This window comes from Tachysurus fulvidraco, chromosome 3 (assembly GCF_022655615.1).
Source record: "Tachysurus fulvidraco isolate hzauxx_2018 chromosome 3, HZAU_PFXX_2.0, whole genome shotgun sequence".
NCBI classification, from domain to species: Eukaryota; Metazoa; Chordata; class Actinopteri; order Siluriformes; family Bagridae; genus Tachysurus; species Tachysurus fulvidraco.
The window spans coordinates 17986673-18004810 of record NC_062520.1 but is presented as its reverse complement, the minus strand read 5'-3'; the positions used below and the strand labels follow the sequence as shown (position 1 = coordinate 18004810).

The 18138-nt window shown below is 39.0% G+C and overlaps 1 protein-coding gene across 4 annotated transcripts in view; it reads left to right on the top strand.

Moving 5' to 3' along the window:
• Positions 1–18138, top strand: part of ulk4 (unc-51 like kinase 4) — an 84802-nt gene that overhangs the window by 51959 nt on the left and 14705 nt on the right. For 3 of the 4 annotated variants that reach the window (XM_027149679.2, XM_047810772.1, XM_027149681.2), the window contains 5 exons: positions 484–532; positions 4073–4178; positions 9340–9506; positions 11341–11451; positions 17642–17827. In XM_027149679.2, coding sequence (XP_027005480.2) covers positions 484–532; positions 4073–4178; positions 9340–9506; positions 11341–11451; positions 17642–17827 — 619 coding nt within the window. The remainder of the gene's footprint in view (positions 1–483; positions 533–4072; positions 4179–9339; positions 9507–11340; positions 11452–17641; positions 17828–18138) is intronic. The other variant, XM_027149680.2, reaches the window with a different exon arrangement.

Below are 18138 nucleotides of genomic sequence, written 5' to 3'. Positions count from 1 at the left end.
AAGTCATTTTCAATAAAGACCCACATTACTCCTCTGTGCCAAGCCATATAGAAAACTCTCCCCTACCTCTCCTGCTTTTTTTTTTCCACTTTATTTTTTTGTTCCGCTGCATTACTTGTTTCTTCCTTAATTTACTCTCATCTGCTCTTTGACCCATTCTTCCCTTATTTTCATACATTTCTCCTGAAGATATTAGTCAAAGGTTATTTTCTTAGATGGCTGATCTTTGTGTCTTAGAGCTTTCAGCCATTAGCAGCACATACATACAGTACCAAAGCGTAATACATGCATGAGTGTCACAGTAATGAAGACAGATTATGGACATGCCGTGTGTGTGTGTGTGTGTGTGTGTGTGTGTGTGTGTGTGTGTGTGTGTGTGTGTGTGTGTGTGTGTGTGTGTGTGTGTGTGTGTGTGTGTGTGTGTGTGTGTGTGTGTGTGTGTGTGTGTGTGTGTGTGTGTGTGTGTGTGTGTCCCTAATACAGGCTTGTGAGAGAGAGTCGTCTACTGCCTGCCATCTTTGAAGTCATAGCGGTAAGTGCTCACAGAGCCTCTAGGCTGAGTCCTCTCTCTGTTAGTGTGATTTATTTATTGCCTTGGGTCTCCCAAACCAGCTTTAGTAAAGAATAAAGCATCCAGAAAATTGTACACTTTATGGGAATCATACCTCACTACAGAAATTTAAAGTTTACCTTTATGTGAGTCTGAGGAGAGAGAGTCTCTCAATGTGGTTCAGATGAAACAGGGCATCATAGTGCTCCGCACTCTGTGAAGGGAATGTCTTTCAAAGAAGCACATGTTGTGAATGGTTCAGGGCATAAACAGATATTTTGGCTGTTGCATTAGTATAAAGTACAAAACACATATACACACACTCACTCACTCTCTCTCTCTCTCTCTCTCTCTCTCTCTCTCTCTCTCTCTCTCTCTCTCTCTCTCTCTCTCTCTCACACACACATGCACACACACACACACACACACATCTATGTGTATATATGTATCTATATACACATACATACAGGAAGAGAGAGATCAACTCAACTCAGCTCTTCTGATGGTATACTAATGCTTCTGCTTTCAAAAAAAGCTTTTAAAAACTCCTAGTTGAGTTGTTTGTATAGTATGCTATATATTTCAAGGGTGGATTATTAAATTTCAGCAATTAAACATTCATAGCCAGTACCAGCCTGGGGGAAATAAGGCAAAAAAAATAATTTAACTATCATAGTATATTCTTAATTCATAAAGCACATAAAACACAATAGAAACTCAAACTTTTAATCATTTATTTTCCCTTTCCAGAAGACCATTAGACCAGTAGGTCTGCACTACTGTTTAAAAACAGGCCCTGTCAATTATTTCTGCTTTGTTCTAATTTACATAATTCTACCATATTATCTACATACAAGTGCAACGTCCATAAAGCTATGAAGTGAGATAGTATATTGGCCCTGTGAGACTTTTTTTTTGGAGCAGGTGCTAAATAGTGGGATTCCCACCTTGAGCTGAGTTATTATGTAAATGAAGCAGTCAGGACTGACCCATAAAAAAATGTAATGTGTAATTGGCTTGCAGACTTAATGGAGTAGAGATGTGAGATGTCATGTGCAGAGGGTTTCATTCTCATTAGAGAAAAACTCGCAGTCTCTGTCAACAGACAACCTCATCTGGCCTCAATCCACTGTTAGCAGTGCACATTTTAAGAGCAGTGCCCAAGCTGCTCCTTATCCAATATGCTACTGTGAAAACGGCACTTAAGTAGATGTGAATATCTCTGTGGAAGTCCACTGTTATTACTTCCTGGCATTTTCTTAGTATGGGAATATTTGATGGATGTTCACTGCCAAATTAAATAACAGCAAAACAGGCGTAATTAATTTCAGGCTTAGCGTGGGGGTTATTATTTAAACTGAAAATTTGTCATTACAAAGAAAGAAAAAAAAACTCTGTGTATTAATGTAATCAACAGAGCAAGTTTTTTTCCTTTTTGAAATGAAATCTCAGCATATACACATTCAGTACATTTTTTAATATAATTTATCTTCTACCTTTGACTGTGACTATAACATCTATCAGACTTTTTTTGTAAGCTTTGTACACTCCATACAGTAGTAACATACTCTGCCTCTGTCTCTGTGTGCCTTGGGCTTCTGTTGAATATGATGTCACCTGACAGTACAGATCACTCTAAAGGAGTGTGAACACTGATGTGTCTACGAGCTGAGAGGAAAAGTGTAGCCACTTGCGCACACTTTTTGAGGAAGAAATAAAACTGCTTTTACTGTAGCTGTCAGTTTGAGGAGAATGCATATTCAACAGCGAATTGGGAGCTGAAGATAAGATTAATGTATTTAGTAGTTTTATGGAATAAAACACTGTCATGCATTTAATATATTTCCTGTTTTTTTCACTGTTAAATAGGCCTGCGTCATGTAAAAACGTGTATTCCGCAACAAAGAAATAATCTACATAGATAGGGTAGTAGAAAGCAGGATAAATATACTTTCTCATTTTGGAAATGTTTGAAAATAGTCTAGTATAGTGTGCAAGAATATGCTTGGGGGAAAAGTTATTTTAACAGAATGTTATCATGAGGGCTGTAGTAGCTTAGGGGTTAGCATGTTTGCCTTGCACCTGCAGGGTTGGGAATGGGTTGAGTTTGGATAGGGAAGGAAACTGGAGGACTCAAAAGAAACCCCTGAAGCACAGAGAGAACATGCAGAGACATGCATTAGAATTGGAATCTCGAAACTGTCCATAGTTTGTGAATGCGTGTGTGAGTATGTGTGCATTTGTGCCCTGTAATTGCTCGCTACCTCTTCCAGGGTGTAGGGCACAGACTCCCGTTTTATAAACCCTAAAAATAGTGATGCCCTGATTCACTTTAACTTCTAACAAGTAATATTAACAAATTATAGTCGTGCAACACCTGGAGTGAACATGGCAAGATGTTTAAGATGTGTAATATACAGTAAATCACCGTCTGAAGTAAATTGTCTGTTTTATATGATTTGGTGAAAATAGCACTTTGAATGTAAGGTTAACATGAAATTAATGGAGTTTTTGATCGTTTTTTTTAATTTTATTTTTATTGATCTGCCCAGTAGAAGAGCTTGTTTTTCTTGTGTGGGTTATACCATGGCGACTGCATTTAAATGTATTTACACTGGCTAGATACAGATATTTTTTTTATTTCTTTTTATGAACTATGGGTTTGATTACACATGAATAATAGATGGCTTTAACCGAACCATCGCCTGAGTCCAGACACAAACTGAACAGGAACAGCAGTAGTTTCTGAGCTGTAAAGACTCCTCTGCTACCAGTGTTTGGGGCTTTTCAGAGATTTTATTCCTGCTTCTGACTTTTAGACTTATTATGTTAAGTGCCCTCTTTTGCCCCCTCCACTATCTTTCTCTTGTCAGCCTCACATAGACCTCTAATTAAAACTTTAAATTGACTTTCCTCTATCTAGTTTCTTGCCTAGAATCTTTGTCTACTCATTTTGCTTCTAATCAGCTGTTGACCCCAAGCTTATTGCATGATCAGACCATCTATTCAACCTCATAAGGGTATGTCTCAGACTGAATTTCTTTGCATCTCCTGGCTTGTTCCTGAACTTTCAGTTCTGCTTTGGGTAAAGTTGATAAGAAGTGGGGCAAGAATAATGGTAAAGCCAACTTCTCTTGGCTGGGCCGAATTAATTTTCCTCTGTATGGTTATAAACTGGTAACTGTCATAAACTAGTCACTGCAATATTTTTAAAGATTCAATGCTTATGGTTTTTGAAGTCCATGACCAAGCAGTGACAAATCCATGATGCACCAGTTGTTGTAAGGAAAATAATCTAGAAATGCCTGAATCAGTATTTCCCTTACACTGTCATTCATAATCATGCTGGAATTCAATTATGTGCTTATTAAAATATTAAATTGAATGCATCATCAAAACAATTTTAATTACTTATATTATATTATATATTACATTATATGTTATTAACTGCTTTTGCAGGGCCTTAGCTATTTTCCAGGGAGACCTGATTACCCCATTAATTGTTTCTATTTCTTTGAATAGGAGCATCAGAATACCATCCTTGGTGGCACTGTGCAGAATGCTATAGCCATCATTGCTAATCTAATTGGACTGAAGGACACAGACTTTCAACTCTTCTACCAACAAGGTGATCTATTCAACTGTTTGCCTGAGAAAAGGACATGGACATACAGCCCCCATCATAGTATTTTTTTTGTTGTTGTTTTCTTTTGTGTTTGTGTAAGTGTTTGTGCGTGTGTGTTTTGCCAGTCTTTTCCTCTTTTCCTCAATAAGGTTGGAGAGATTTGTAGACAGGTCTTGGTCTTGGTCATGCAGAACAATTCTAGCTCCTTTATATTTACAGTTCAGACCACAGGTTTCATTAGGGTAGTTTGAGTAGAATTTCCTTTATTTATTATTGCATGTAATGTTTATTTATACATTCACTTTTGCTCATTTTTATGTGCCAGTAATTCCAGTGGGCCATGTATAAATGTAAAAATTGTCTGTATTTAGAGGGCTGCTTGAGTGTGTTTTCATTCCATTATTAGGCCCTTCTAACTCTTTTAGTGCTTTGTCTGTGTGTGTGTGTTTGTGTGTGTGTGTGTGTTTGTGTGTGTGTGTGTGTGTGTGTGTGTGTGTGTGTGTGTGTGTGTGTGTGTGTGTGTGTGTGTGTGTGTGTGTGTGTGTGTGTGTGTGTGAGTGAGTGAGTGAGTATGAGTGAATGCAGCGTGGGCTACTTTTCCTGGTTCTCAGTGATTGATGGTAAAGGGAGAAGGGTGAGGGTGTTCATCTGGATTTTTGAGGGCTTCTGCCAGACAGCAGTCCTTTTATCAGTGTGCTTATGTGTGTGGGCATGGCCCGGCAGCCCGCATGTGAGTTGTTCAGCTCTCCCCCTCGTCCTGTACTATGGCCTTAGACATGTGCACTCTCTCGCTCTCTCTCACTCCCCCCGCTTCTGTCATCTAGTGCATTCTAACCAAATACTGAATAGTTCTCTTACTCTCTATCTATAGGCATTGAAATCAGATTTCTGTGCCTCACAGGTGTATTGTTATTTTGAACCACTGAATACCGAGCAAGCTCGGCCTCTGCTTCCCTGCATCCTGCTCCTTGCTCCCTGTGCTAAATTATTGAGTGATGGATTTCTTTAGCCATGCTCATGTTGACAGACTTGTGTGCCTCTGCTAGCAATAGGGCTTTGCTGGCTCTCCATTAGCCAGTTAGCGCTGCAATGGAGCAAGTCGGATGCTGAGATGTGTGCGTGTGTGTGTTCTATGTTTGTTCCAAGTATGAAGAGATGAGTCAGAGACTGACACACACACTCTACATTTAACACCCTGCAGAATGAGAGAAGCACCTTGGGGGGGGGGGGGGTTCTGCCAAGGCAGAGGCTAGGAGAGGCATAGTTGAATCATTACTCTACTGGTATTATTCCTCTGAGACATTCACTGTTGCATGCATTGATGAAGAATGGACATGAAGTCATGGGGGAAAAATTTTACCTCTCAGTGTGATTATGTCATTGGAAAGGGAAAGGCGAAGGAAGAAGTGGAGAAATTTTAAGTTACTTCTTGTGAATGTCAAACAGTCCAAGGGGGCTTATTGTCATAAAGTAAAGATATTTATTTAAATGCCTTACAATACAAGCTCAGCACAATGGGAGGTTTAGATAAATGGATCTTGCCTGAAATATTATATATACTGTCAGTCTTCTGTGATTTCATCTTAGCAGTAGAATGATTTTATCAAATCAAAACAGAAGAAAAGCATAGGAAGCGGTATAAACTGCTTCAGAGCACAGTGTGAATCCTGCATGAATTCACACATATGCAAACCCCATCCACAAACCTTTCTTAGACTGTAATTGCCTGTTTTCTCATTTTGGTGTGTATAGAATGTTTCTCCACATCAGAAGCGACGCTTCAGTCCTCTTCCCCAGTGAGCACTTCTGTTAGGGGGGGCTGTCTCCACTCATTAGAGCGCAGGGTCACACGCAGGTCACCTCATTCCGCTACCGTCATTACGCACCTTATCAGCTCCCCCTCTTAGGAAGGCCTGACCCAGCACTAAATATAACCCTGACAATTAGCGCTATCTTGCGAACACTGGCTACTTTCCACAGTGCTGCTCAAGAAGGGGAGTAAGCAGAGGAAGCATGCTATAATTGGTCCTTTTAGGTGTGACTAGAAAGCTGTGGATGTGGGACGAAGCCTTAAGAGAGGAAGCGAATTGAAGTGAAAGAGTGTGGTGAAGAAAGAAAAGAAAGCGACTAGAAGTGAGCGAGAGGAAGAAAATGGTAGAAAAAGAAGAACAACGTTAGTGGTGTGTTAGAATGAGAGGAAGGGGTAGGAGGGGGATAGTGAGGAAAGAAGGGAGGGAGACAGACCGAAAGGAAGATGAGTTTTATAATTGGTGAGATTTGCCTGTGTGAATGATAAGATCCTTGAGGGAGAGAAAGAAGGAATAGACAAGCTCTATAAGTCCAGCCTGCCTCTCTCCTTTTCCCTTTTTCTAATGCAGGAGGGAAAACTGCTTTGTCGCTTCATTTAGAAACAACGAGTCAGGCTCCAGCCCTTTGATTTTCTAATGAAAATTGGGCTGGCAAAATGCCCCCTGAGCCATCGTTCACGCATTTATATATGACGTGCCGAGCTTCGCTTTTGTAGCCTGCATTCTTTTGACATATTTTTGCTCACGGACTGCAGTGCTGAGGAAAAATTGCTTTCCGGTGAATTGTGAACTGCTGACTTGTTTGTTTTGCATACCTCACGGAGTGTCTACAGCTTAACGTATCATTTGCATGAATCATTTGACAGGAAATACAGGCAGTAAATTAATGCCAGAAAATATTCTCAGATTCAATTTTACAACTGTAAGCATAAATATTTAGTGTTTTCAGGCTTGGTAGCCTTGTAAAGTAATTTTCTGCAGCTTCCACACAATGCTCTAGCATTTGTTGTTTTAGAACTTACTGTAACTTAATTGTGGATTCTTTGAGATGTAGTTTTTATTTTATGATAGTGTTTTCTGCACTAGGGAAGACACTGTCTACAACTGCTCAAGCAGCAGAAGCACCTACTACACTATATCATTTTTAAAAAAAAAAAAAGGCTACCGTTTATACCTGCTCAGTTCCTGGCTGAACAAACATCACAACTCTGCTTGCAAATGAAACATATAGACAAACCTTTGCCTTACCTTTACTGCTGCTGAGCCGCAACTAAGCGCACAAGCACACTGATTTGTAGATATACACTGCTACATATATGTGGATGGATTAAAACCACTTGAACAATGTATATACATGTACCATTCTGAGATGCCTCAAAGATTGTGCTGTATTGAGTTTTTGGTTTCCTTCAGTTTAGTGTAATGTCATGTAATGTTTCGTCAAAAGTATCATTCATGTTTCATTCTTCTGTTTTTTTTTTTATTGTTTTTTTTAATTATTATTATCCATTTAACTTCCAGACTGTATCTAGTTGGCTTCCCAGATTTTGCATCTGAGCTGACAACTAGCAATGTTTCAACATAAATCTTTTTTGCCTGGAGGGTAGCTACTGTTCTGATGTAGCATCTTCTGATCTAACAGCTGCCCTTTCATTGAGTGGGTGAAGCCTCCTCATAAAGATCTTCCCAGCCTGTGGTCATGGAAGTGCTTCAGCTCTGCTCCTCTGGTCATGGGAATGTGGGTTGTGTGTGCACTCAGAATCATCGCAGTTCGGGTGCCACAGTTCAAGTGGCTCCCGTGATCCGAGGTGACAGCAGGAACGTAGCAGAGCATGAGATAGGAAAAGTTATTATTTCAAGATGAACAGATTATTCATGTGCTCTTAATATTTCAACAATGTCAGTGCGAGCAATAAAAAAAGCTACTAGGCAGAGAAAGCAGCAAAGGTTCCATATCCTATGATGAAAGATGATATCTTTCAGGAACCTTATAATTGGTTTGGAGGAAGAGGGAAAAGGCATGTTATGAGTTGTAGCCCAGTGTTATTGTATAGAGGACTGTTGAACAGAATTCATAGCTTTAAGATTTTATCTTGTGCTTCATACTTTTTCATAAGCCATTATAGTTAGTGAGTGTGCAATTACAGTATGCTTGAAAGGTAAAAAAAAAAAAAGGACTCTTTGTACTCTTTTTATAAACTAATAAAAGGCACCCCGGTGCCAGAATATCTAGCTGTTGTTGAGGTCTGCAGATGTAAGATGTAGTGGTTCATTTTATTGCATGTCACACTTTATTGGATTCTGTCTTTACAGCTTTCTACAAATTGTTTTAAAAGTATTCGCTTCTGCCATGAAGCTTTATCAGTAATTAAACAGAACTGTATTTGTAGTTTTATAATAATAATAATAATAATAATAATAATAATAATAATAATAATAACCTTATTTGGTGTGTTTATATCTCATTTATGAATTTGTACTTTTGAGATGAGAAGGTGAACACGATGCACTTGCCTTTCATGTAATGAGAACACTGTTGCTAGGCAACAGCTGGGCAAAACAGACACCAAACAGGAAAGCTAGCAAAATATTGTGGATAATAGTTTAGCTACAGTGGATAGCACATAGCTGTTAGACTGCAGAAAGCTGTAGTAGCAGTGGATAAGATAAATGTCAAAAGAAAGACTGCATGATCAGAATGACACTGTAATTACTGTACTAATAGTGAATTGATCAGAATTGACGAAACCATCACTTATTATTGATTAGAATTTACTATAAATAGAATATTATTAACTCATTAATTAATTTATTATAAATCAATTGCTGTTGAAAAAATAACATACAACTGGTGTGTTAAAAAAAAAAAAAAAAATTTTTTTTAACTGATTTGTAAGTAATTTAACAGATTAAGGCAATTTGCCCAAAACTCTGATCAGTGTTTTTCTCCACTCAGCTTACATAAATTAATGGAAGTCTTGGTCCAGATTCTGCACAAACTTGGTCACATATCAATCGCAGGCTGCCAAATTGTATTGTATTGTATGGTATCAGTTTCTGTGATATCTTCTAATATCAAATTGCAGTGTATTCATACATATTGTATTGCATAAGGTGGAAGACTAAGGTTTGCACAACTAATAATTATACTGTCAATTTCACTTCCTTCATATTAAAAAACATAAACTTTGCTTCTCAACTTGTGAATTCAGACTAATATTAAAGTTCTGAAGTGTCTATATCATTCTAGTCTACATCAAGACTAGTCCATTCATATTGACCCTTTTCATGAATGGTTGAACTGCTTTGGTCCTGTGCCTGTGACAAGTATATGTTCCTGTATGACTTTACTTCAGGTATAATAAAGCTGGTCTGTGGCGTGTTCAAGGAGGCCGCAGCAAGGTATGTGGAGAAAGAAGAGAGATGTGTAGTGAAGAGCTGTTGTGCGCTGCTGCTGTCCCTGCTGGACATCATCCACTGCCTGCTCAAACACCTCTCAGTCGTGGTCCGAATGGCTCTACAGGTAAGAGCACTCGCTTGCCAGCCTCTTACACAAACCTACCTTCACTCTCGCACACAGTTTCTTTCTCTCTTCGCTCTGACATGCTTTTCCCTCTTACTTTCTCTGATCAGTAAACATCTCTCACTCTGTTGCTGTCTAGCATCAGCTCTCCTTTCCCCTCTCTCTCTCTCTCTCTCTCTCTCTCTCTCTCTCTCTCTCTCTCTCTCTCTCTCTCTCTCTCTCACCCTTAGGGAAGTCTCTCTCTGCCTCTGTCGCCCTAGGCGTGCTGTTAGGGGGTTCATGTCTGGGTCCTCTCTTAGCTGACGATTACATTGTTATGCAATGACACCTGGCATGCAGATAAGACTAGAATAGAATTATCACCGTGGTTGTCACGCTCCCACTTCGAGCTGCTGTTGTCAACCACTCCAGCTGTGAGAACGATACACCACATGTTAACAGACGAACCGTGCTTGCATATTACTAGGTGAGATATGCTTGTGTGTATTCATACATACAGATGTGCATGTGCATATGTTTATGCTCGGGTCTTTATAGGTTGTTTTCTGTAGCTTAGATTGTACTGTGTGCACCTGTGCATGGTGTCTCCAGCAGTCACATGGGAAAAAGTACAGTGAAGTTGAACATCTAACACAGCAAAATCATAAGGCCCCTTCCCCTCAGAGGCCCACCATGCCTTTCCCATTGGCCCTCATTACCCAGCTCTGGCTCTTTGTCTTCTGTCCTATGCTGTTCCATACATATTTATGCACGGACATTGCAAAAAAAAAAAATGGAGAATACGTAATGGAAATCAATTTTCCTGGAAAATGCAAAGCTCATTAAAAAGTGGCTGCAAATTCATTTGGGTGATGATGATAAAGAGAGAAGAGCAGTTTTATTACATCTCCCTCTCTCTCCCTCACTCTCCCTCTCTCTCTGTCTCTCTCTCTCCTTTCTCTGTCCCACTCCCTTTTTTTTCTTTCTTTCTCCTTCTCCCGCCTAGTTTCCTAGTCGCCGTCTTGAGCCGTCATTAATATTTGAAATGGATGAGGGAAATTTAATTGAGAAAGTGCTGCATTCGATATGACCAAGTGTCTGTTGGGAATAATCACATTGCCTGCAGACTGTCAGTCTCTGAGAGATTTCCAGAACACTTGGCAGAAATATGAGCGGCAATAAGACTCCGAAATTGGGCAGGAGAAAGCAGAAAGCTGAACTCTGCTGAACCAGACGCTTCACTCTCAGTTTAGCACCTCTCTCGCCGGCTGCTGCCGTACACATTTTCAGAGTGTTTTGTGTTGTCTGTGTCTATTTTAAACCAACACTTTTCCTTCTCTCTCTCCCTGCCTCTGTCTTCTTGCTCATGAAACTAAAGTATGTCTTGCTGACAGCTCCTCTAATAGAGTAGGAGTTTGTTATTGTGTTGATGTGATTGGTGGTAGACTGTGTGCTGCAAACATTTTAGTGTAACAGCAACTGCACTGGGCAGTGTAGAAAAAAAAATACAGTTCAGTAAAAAGTAGCATCCACTTCAACCACGTTTATTGAATTCAGACAAGTGTTCTTTGCTAATATTATTAGTTTTGTTGCTTAAGTATTGTGTGTGTGTGTGTGTGTGTGTGTGTGTGTGTGTGTGTGTGTGTGTGTGTGTGTGTGTGTGTGTGTGTGTGTGTGTGTGTAAACAATAATTAATATAATAAACCAATAATATATATAACTCTTCTAGCACGTATATAGACATATTTCTATATATCATTAATATAATTTCTATATATATTATTAATATAATAATACTGTATATTATAATATATATGCATGTATTTATATATACAATTACTGTATATACGTTCAGTCTGTCTGTCCTTTCCTGAAGTCTGACAGTGATGGAGACACTGGAGAAGCAGAAGAGCTCCTGCACATCAACAAGCCACTCACTAATCTCAACAGCCTTCTTATTCAAATGGTCAGTGTGCATGTGTGTCTGTGTATGTTTGTTTTCTCTGTGTCTATATGTGTGTCATATATTTTATTAAACACTACATGAGCCTTTGTGTTTAAAGTAAAGTAAACAAATATTTCCCTTGTTACTAAGGTTGATGTAAGTTTAACCTTATTTTGTTAATTCTCTGATCACTTTTTGTGAGTGTGCCAGTGTGTGTAAACATGCACAAAAATATTTGTTGGGAAAAAGTAACTGCCAGAGAACCGGGGAAAGAAAATGTAGTCCTCCAGTAAATATATCTATTTATTCAATAATTCAAATAAATAAAAAATTAAATAAGAAAACAGGCAGTGGAGTATAGTCACATCTCCCCTGGGTCCAAAACTCATTAACCTTTACTGATTAATATGGCTAGAGTGCTAATCTGACACCTTTCACTGGTAAAACGAGGAACAGAACAACACAGGAGGTAAAAAAAAATATATAAATGACCGTGCTAATAGCGATCAGATAATTAACTTTTTGTCAGTTGGAGGCCAGTTATGTCTGGGATAATGATTCGGCTTCAAAACCACCCTTTATGTTCACGACATCCTGACCTCCAAGTCAGTGTGCTTCTCAGGTGTTGCATCTTATATGATGATTTTATTGTCACAGTTGTTTAATCTAATCAGTAGTTGAAACAGGTTTCCTGTAACAGGAAAACCATAGTTTCACAAAAGAAATTACTTTGACTATGTTTGGAACAAGTAACTGTATGACAATTATAGTTTTCCTGAATTAAAGTTCTATGTACATTTTTGTGTACTATGAGGAGGTCCAGCTAGGAATGTGTCTAATCATGTCGTATTTAAAAACACCCACGTTAAAGCTTAGGTCAGTATTGGAAAAGGCCATGCCTAATTTTCACTGCCTTCCGTAATGCCTCAAGTGTCACAAGGAGCAAGGGAGAGAGCCATTGGCATGCTGCAGGCTGTTATGTCATGTGCTAGCGTTGCCAGAAACGATGGAGTAAAGCTGGTCCACTGGGCCCTGACAACCAACTGGCAGGACACATGACCATTCATGATCTGGTCAGCTGCTTTCATATTTAACTATGTTGAACACACCTTATTTACAGTATCAGATTCTGCAGGAATAAGAGAAATTATTCTATAAGTGCATATATATGAGTCAGCGGTGTGAAGCAGCGGTGGCTGCAAGACACTTTTACATGAGATAAGGAAGCATAAATAACTGATAGTTGCGTAAATGTGTTTATATTTTTGTCCTACTACCTTTTCTCCTACTGCTACATAAAATGTATCACTGTCTGCAAAAGCATCTCGTAATTAAATAACCACATAAGGTTTGTCTATATTAATATTTACTCCTGACTCTCACAACAGATATTTTAATATCTCACAACAACTTATTTTAATGTTCAGGAGTTTGTTGGGACTCCTATATATAAAGCCCCTGGGTTTAATTTGTGAAATTTTTACAGTGTAGCAGTTTCAGCATCACTATTGTTACATGTTCAAGGCAACATTGTTAATATACACTATAATAATATCCACTGGATGATTGAACTATACCCTTTGTCAGATGATCGAATCATGAGTCAGTTAATTCTGTTCTTCATTTCAGAGTGCACCTCCTCCTGCTGAGATTTAGGCTTACTGAAACATTCTTAATATAAAATCCATGTTCTGGTGATGATCCATATAGTTGTAAGACTTATGACGGTGTGAACAGATTTTAAATACTAGTCATTTTAACTGCATTAACCACATCTTAGTGTGGCCTTTTTAATATAATCAATCGGAGGCATTCATTATTCATAATTATTACCCTTCATCCACCTAATGGAAAGTGCTAATACATAGTAGAATAGATGGGCAATAATAAATGCTTAATGAATTTTGAATGGCTATTCATATTCCTTTTATAGTCATGAAAGTGCATTGGCATAGATACCAAAAGTTAATGCTAAACTTGTGCCATAATGGACTGGGTGTTAAAACATACATGCAAAGATTTTCATAGGTATATATTTTATAGCACTGAATCAAGTGTTTGGCTATGTGTTCAGAAAATCATTAAAGAGTGAAGTGAAAGAGCAAAGAAGAGTGCTTTTCAGAGGAGATAGCAATGAAGCACTCTGGTGTAATAACATAGCACTGTACTGTATAAATCTCACAGATGGCATGAAGGAACAAGCCCACAGGGCAGCAGCGCTAAAGGTCAGTGTGGAGAAGGCACCGTCACCCACTCAGGGCAATGCATCATGGGCGATCTGTTTTACCCTCCATGTGCGTGCAGGGATGGTTGGAATCATACACCACTTTTCTAAACAACTCCTGCGGCCAAACTGGCTCTTTCAGCAGGGATATAACAACCAGCCATGAGCTTTTATACATATGCACTCAGCCCCACATTCATCCCATCACCACTAGGCATCCTCATATGTCTCTTAGTTGTAGAGGTTTGTGAGGACTGTGTGGAACAGTAAGGGCTTCCTGCTCTGCCTGTAAGTCACAGCCACTTCCAGTAAAAGAGGGCTCTGGACTCCCTGTGACGTTACCTCTGTTTGCTGCTTTGTGTGAAAACAAAGAGGATTATGCAGAACATGTGTGTGTATGTGTGTGCGTGTACGTGTGCGTGAGTGTGTGTTCGAGAGTGGATTCCGCCCTAGGAACAGATGAACAGAATGACTCTCCAAGAGGGGGGCAAACAGATTGCATTTTAAAGAGACCATGCCTAAGCCAGAACCTCAAGCTCATGCTTTGTTAAAGTGTGCCAGAAGTATTTCGATATATTTTATACGAATTCTACATTATAGTTTGTTTGTTTGGTAGTTTTGAAGGAGAGTGCCATATATTTAAAACATAGTTTTAAAGCCATAATCAACTTTAGCATTACCAAGGAAAGATGCTGAACTTCTATTCTAATGTGACTGATTATTTATGGACCTCTCAAATTAAGAGCCTACAGAATTCATGGACCACACTGCACATTAAATGGCCCTTGGCAAAAAAGAAAGAAAAGACAATTGGATTAATTTTATATGTTGTAGTATATATATTTTTTAAGGTTAAACCTCAGAAATATTATTCTGTCTATAATAAGATATTATGTTAAACCTTTAAACCCATTATGGTTTATCTAATAGATAGAAATAATTGATTCAATCTGTCTAAATCTGCATTCTTATTTTAGTTATTATTACATTTTGAATGTAATATTTTGGTATATAGAAACCAATAGGACAAGACTGATGCTGTTCAGTAACTACACTATACTTACTATAACTCATTAGCCTTCTTATCTTATGATTGTATTGGTGTAACTGTTCAAGCACTTTCTTCCTGAACTTTTAATTAATCAAATAATCCCTGAGATGCAGGAATGTGTGAGCTTTGTGCTTTTACATGAACACTACAAATTCAGGCATAATTATACAATTTGCATCTGAATATGAATTGACAAAAAATAAAAATGTGACTTTGAGCTATACTGAACAGAGAGAGGTAATTGTTTTTGTATCTGAGAGCAAGAGATTGAAATGACATTTTACTTGTTTGCTTGATTCAGCTTGAGCTCACAAATTTCATTCGAGACTAAGAGGCTGAGTTCAGATTTTTAGTGTTCGAAAAATTATTTCCCCCCTTGAGTAAGTCTTTACATCATTTATTCCTGCATGCTTGGAAGCTATTCAAACACCTCAGTCTCATATCTGCCATTTAAAAGGCCAAAATAAACCTGAAATCTCATCTTCTAAACTCTCACCAGTGTGAACAGTAGTGTAGAATATGGTTGTGTTATAATAAGCATCCTTTATGCATAGTTCTGAAGGATTTGGACCAAAATGCTCTAGAAATCCAGCGTCTGACTCCAGATTGCCAGCACTTCTAGCTTAATAATGTACTCATTACATTATTCTTAAGAGGAATTACTCAACTGAAAGTGTTATGAAATTTCATAGTGTAAATGTTGGTAGTTTCAGGATGTTTTTTTTCTTACCAGAGATTACCTGCTGTGATTTCTTTGTCTAGAAAGCTCTGGATATCATGATATAATATACATCTCCATAGTGACACAAAGCTAAAAATGGCAACCTGACTCACTAGAAGAAAGAGCTTAAACTCAAAGTAGCCAACAGGCTAGCTTTATGTTAGCAACGGCACAGATGCCTGCAGTAATGTGAGCAAGATTCTTATACATATAGTAAAACAGTCTTTGCCAGTGCCAGGAACAGGAAAATAAATTTGTGCATTTGCTCTCTTGCGAATTGATGAGAGAAATCGTCACATAACATTTAAAGCAATATATCTTTCCTAGGCATGTCTAACATTTTAGTGTAACACGTAACCTCATAATCTACAGAATAAATGCAGTTTTGTTAATAAGATTGAATAAGTTTTGTTAATAAGAAAACAGCTCATTTAAGATTTAGCCACACAGTTTTCTAAACTGGTCTTGTCTTTCACCACTGGGTTTAAAATATGTGTGCTTTAATGTATACCAAGAACTGTTTATAACACTGTGTAAGCACGTGTGCAAGGACAAAGTAGTGTGAAGAGTACTTATTGTCTGTCACGAAGCACACTTAGAGGTCATAAGAGGGCAGCAGTGCTACATGTCCCTGTAGGCCTCAGTAGAACACTTTCTCTTTTTCTCCTGCAATCAGCCTTTCAGCACACACAGTGGCATTAACACACCCTAATCTCTCTGATTCCTGCCTGCTTTTCAGCCACCCATTCCCATTAGGCTCCTCTGCCCTATTTCCCTGGTGCATCCACCAGCTATGCTAAGTAAACATGGTGGTTTTATGAGCCTGGCTAAGCAGGTGTTAACTCTTGTTCTGCGCTGACTCTGTGCTGGCATGTGAACAATACTGGGCGAGTGAGCCCGTGCACACACACCAAAGGCTATTCAGCCTGGGGCTCTGGATCCTCTCCGCCCCTCGTCCAGGGCAGAGAGGCGGCGCTCTTTGGGGGCCATTGTTTGGGCCTTAAGCATTCCTCCCATTCTGGAGTGGCCGGCGGCATCACAAAGAGGGGGCAGGATTAGGCGCGGCCGGCGCTTGCCCCGTGGTCTCATGGGATTAGGTTTCTATAGAAGGGGGCAGCAACGGATCAGCACAGAAAAAGAAACCGGGATCCCAGAGCTCTCTCCACAGTCTTTGAGGGGAATAGTAGAGCTGCAGAGAAAATCCCTATGGCCTCATGATGCTGTCTCACTCTTTCTCTTTGGAAGGGCATTGACTAGTGCTGCTTTAAGAGGTCTCATTCACTATCCCTAAACCGATCCCCTGATGGGCGTGTTTAGCTCATAACTATGAATGTGTCAGTCTCTTAGGATCAGTGCCACACTCACCCAATTACAGCCGTTTTAGGAATAATGTCTGTATCAACCTCTCTTTTTAGCACAGTACTCACCATAGAAGCTGATTGAGCTTGAGCTCTCAGGAGGGTTATTGTTTTAATTAATACGAAACACTATATGCTAACACTACATAGACTTATCCATAAAATTAAATAGTACTTTTTAGTATCAACCTACAATGAGTCCTATGTACTTACTCACTGTCATCATATTTTATATCATATTTAACAGTGATATTTTAGGAATTGATTGAGTTTCTTTTATTTACACTCAGAATACAGGGTTCCTGCACAAAAAATTAGTCACAAATGTAATTTCTTTCCTAATACATGGTTACACCTCTCCTAGCCATAATAACAGTACCAATCCTGTCAGGTAAGGAAGGCTCCAGTGTCTTACGAGAGTTCCTGTCAGATTTAGCCCACTCTTCCACTGACTGTGTGCACAATTCAGCTCGAGTTTGTGGAGCTTATTTTGGAGTTTCACCTGCTGTTCCAAATAATCCTAGAAGTTTTCTGTGGGATTGAGGTCCAGTGATTTTTGCAGGCCAGTGAAAGTGTCCCAGTGTTGCATCATGCTTACTGAACAAGTCACAAACAGATTTGGCCTGATATACTCTACATTCAAAACATGAAAGCGTGTGTTGTGCTCTGGTTGGATGAGAAGCACAAAAGGTGGCAACCCAGAGTCTCGCCAACAATTTGAGCGTTGGTTTGATGCTAAATAGCCTAATGGCATTGTACGATAAGGCTATACTAGTGGTGAATATGATGTTTTTGTTAGTATCAAATTTTAAAGTGCTATTAACCTTTCGGATCTGTTTCCTAAATATTTCTCTTAGCTACCATGTGGTGATGTGGAGGTGTATGAGGAAGCCAGTCAGTGTGTATCACTTTTAGCTCAACTGTACGGTGGGGATCCGCCTGATCATCTGACCCCTGAAGACCTGCTCAGTCTCGCGCACACACTTCAATTACGCACAGAGCCCAGACAACAGAGACTGCTGCTCCGTGTCCTCAAACGTCTGGTGAGTGATCTTGTATATGTTGCTATACAGTAAGTCTGAAGTGCACAGAATTCTTCATATTATAAACACGAAACCTGTTCCCAGAAAAAAATTGACATTGAGTGAATTTTAGTGCTGGAAGTAGCATAATCGTAGCCTAATTGTAATCAGTATGATGTAGTGAAATCACAAACTCTATTTATAATGACTACTGATTTAAAGAGAATAAACTCTAATCACAACTCTTATTATACGTGCCTAGTATTTGAGGATTCCTATTCCTGTTGGTCAGTTTATGTGATGTATAAATAAATTAGACAAACAAAGATTGG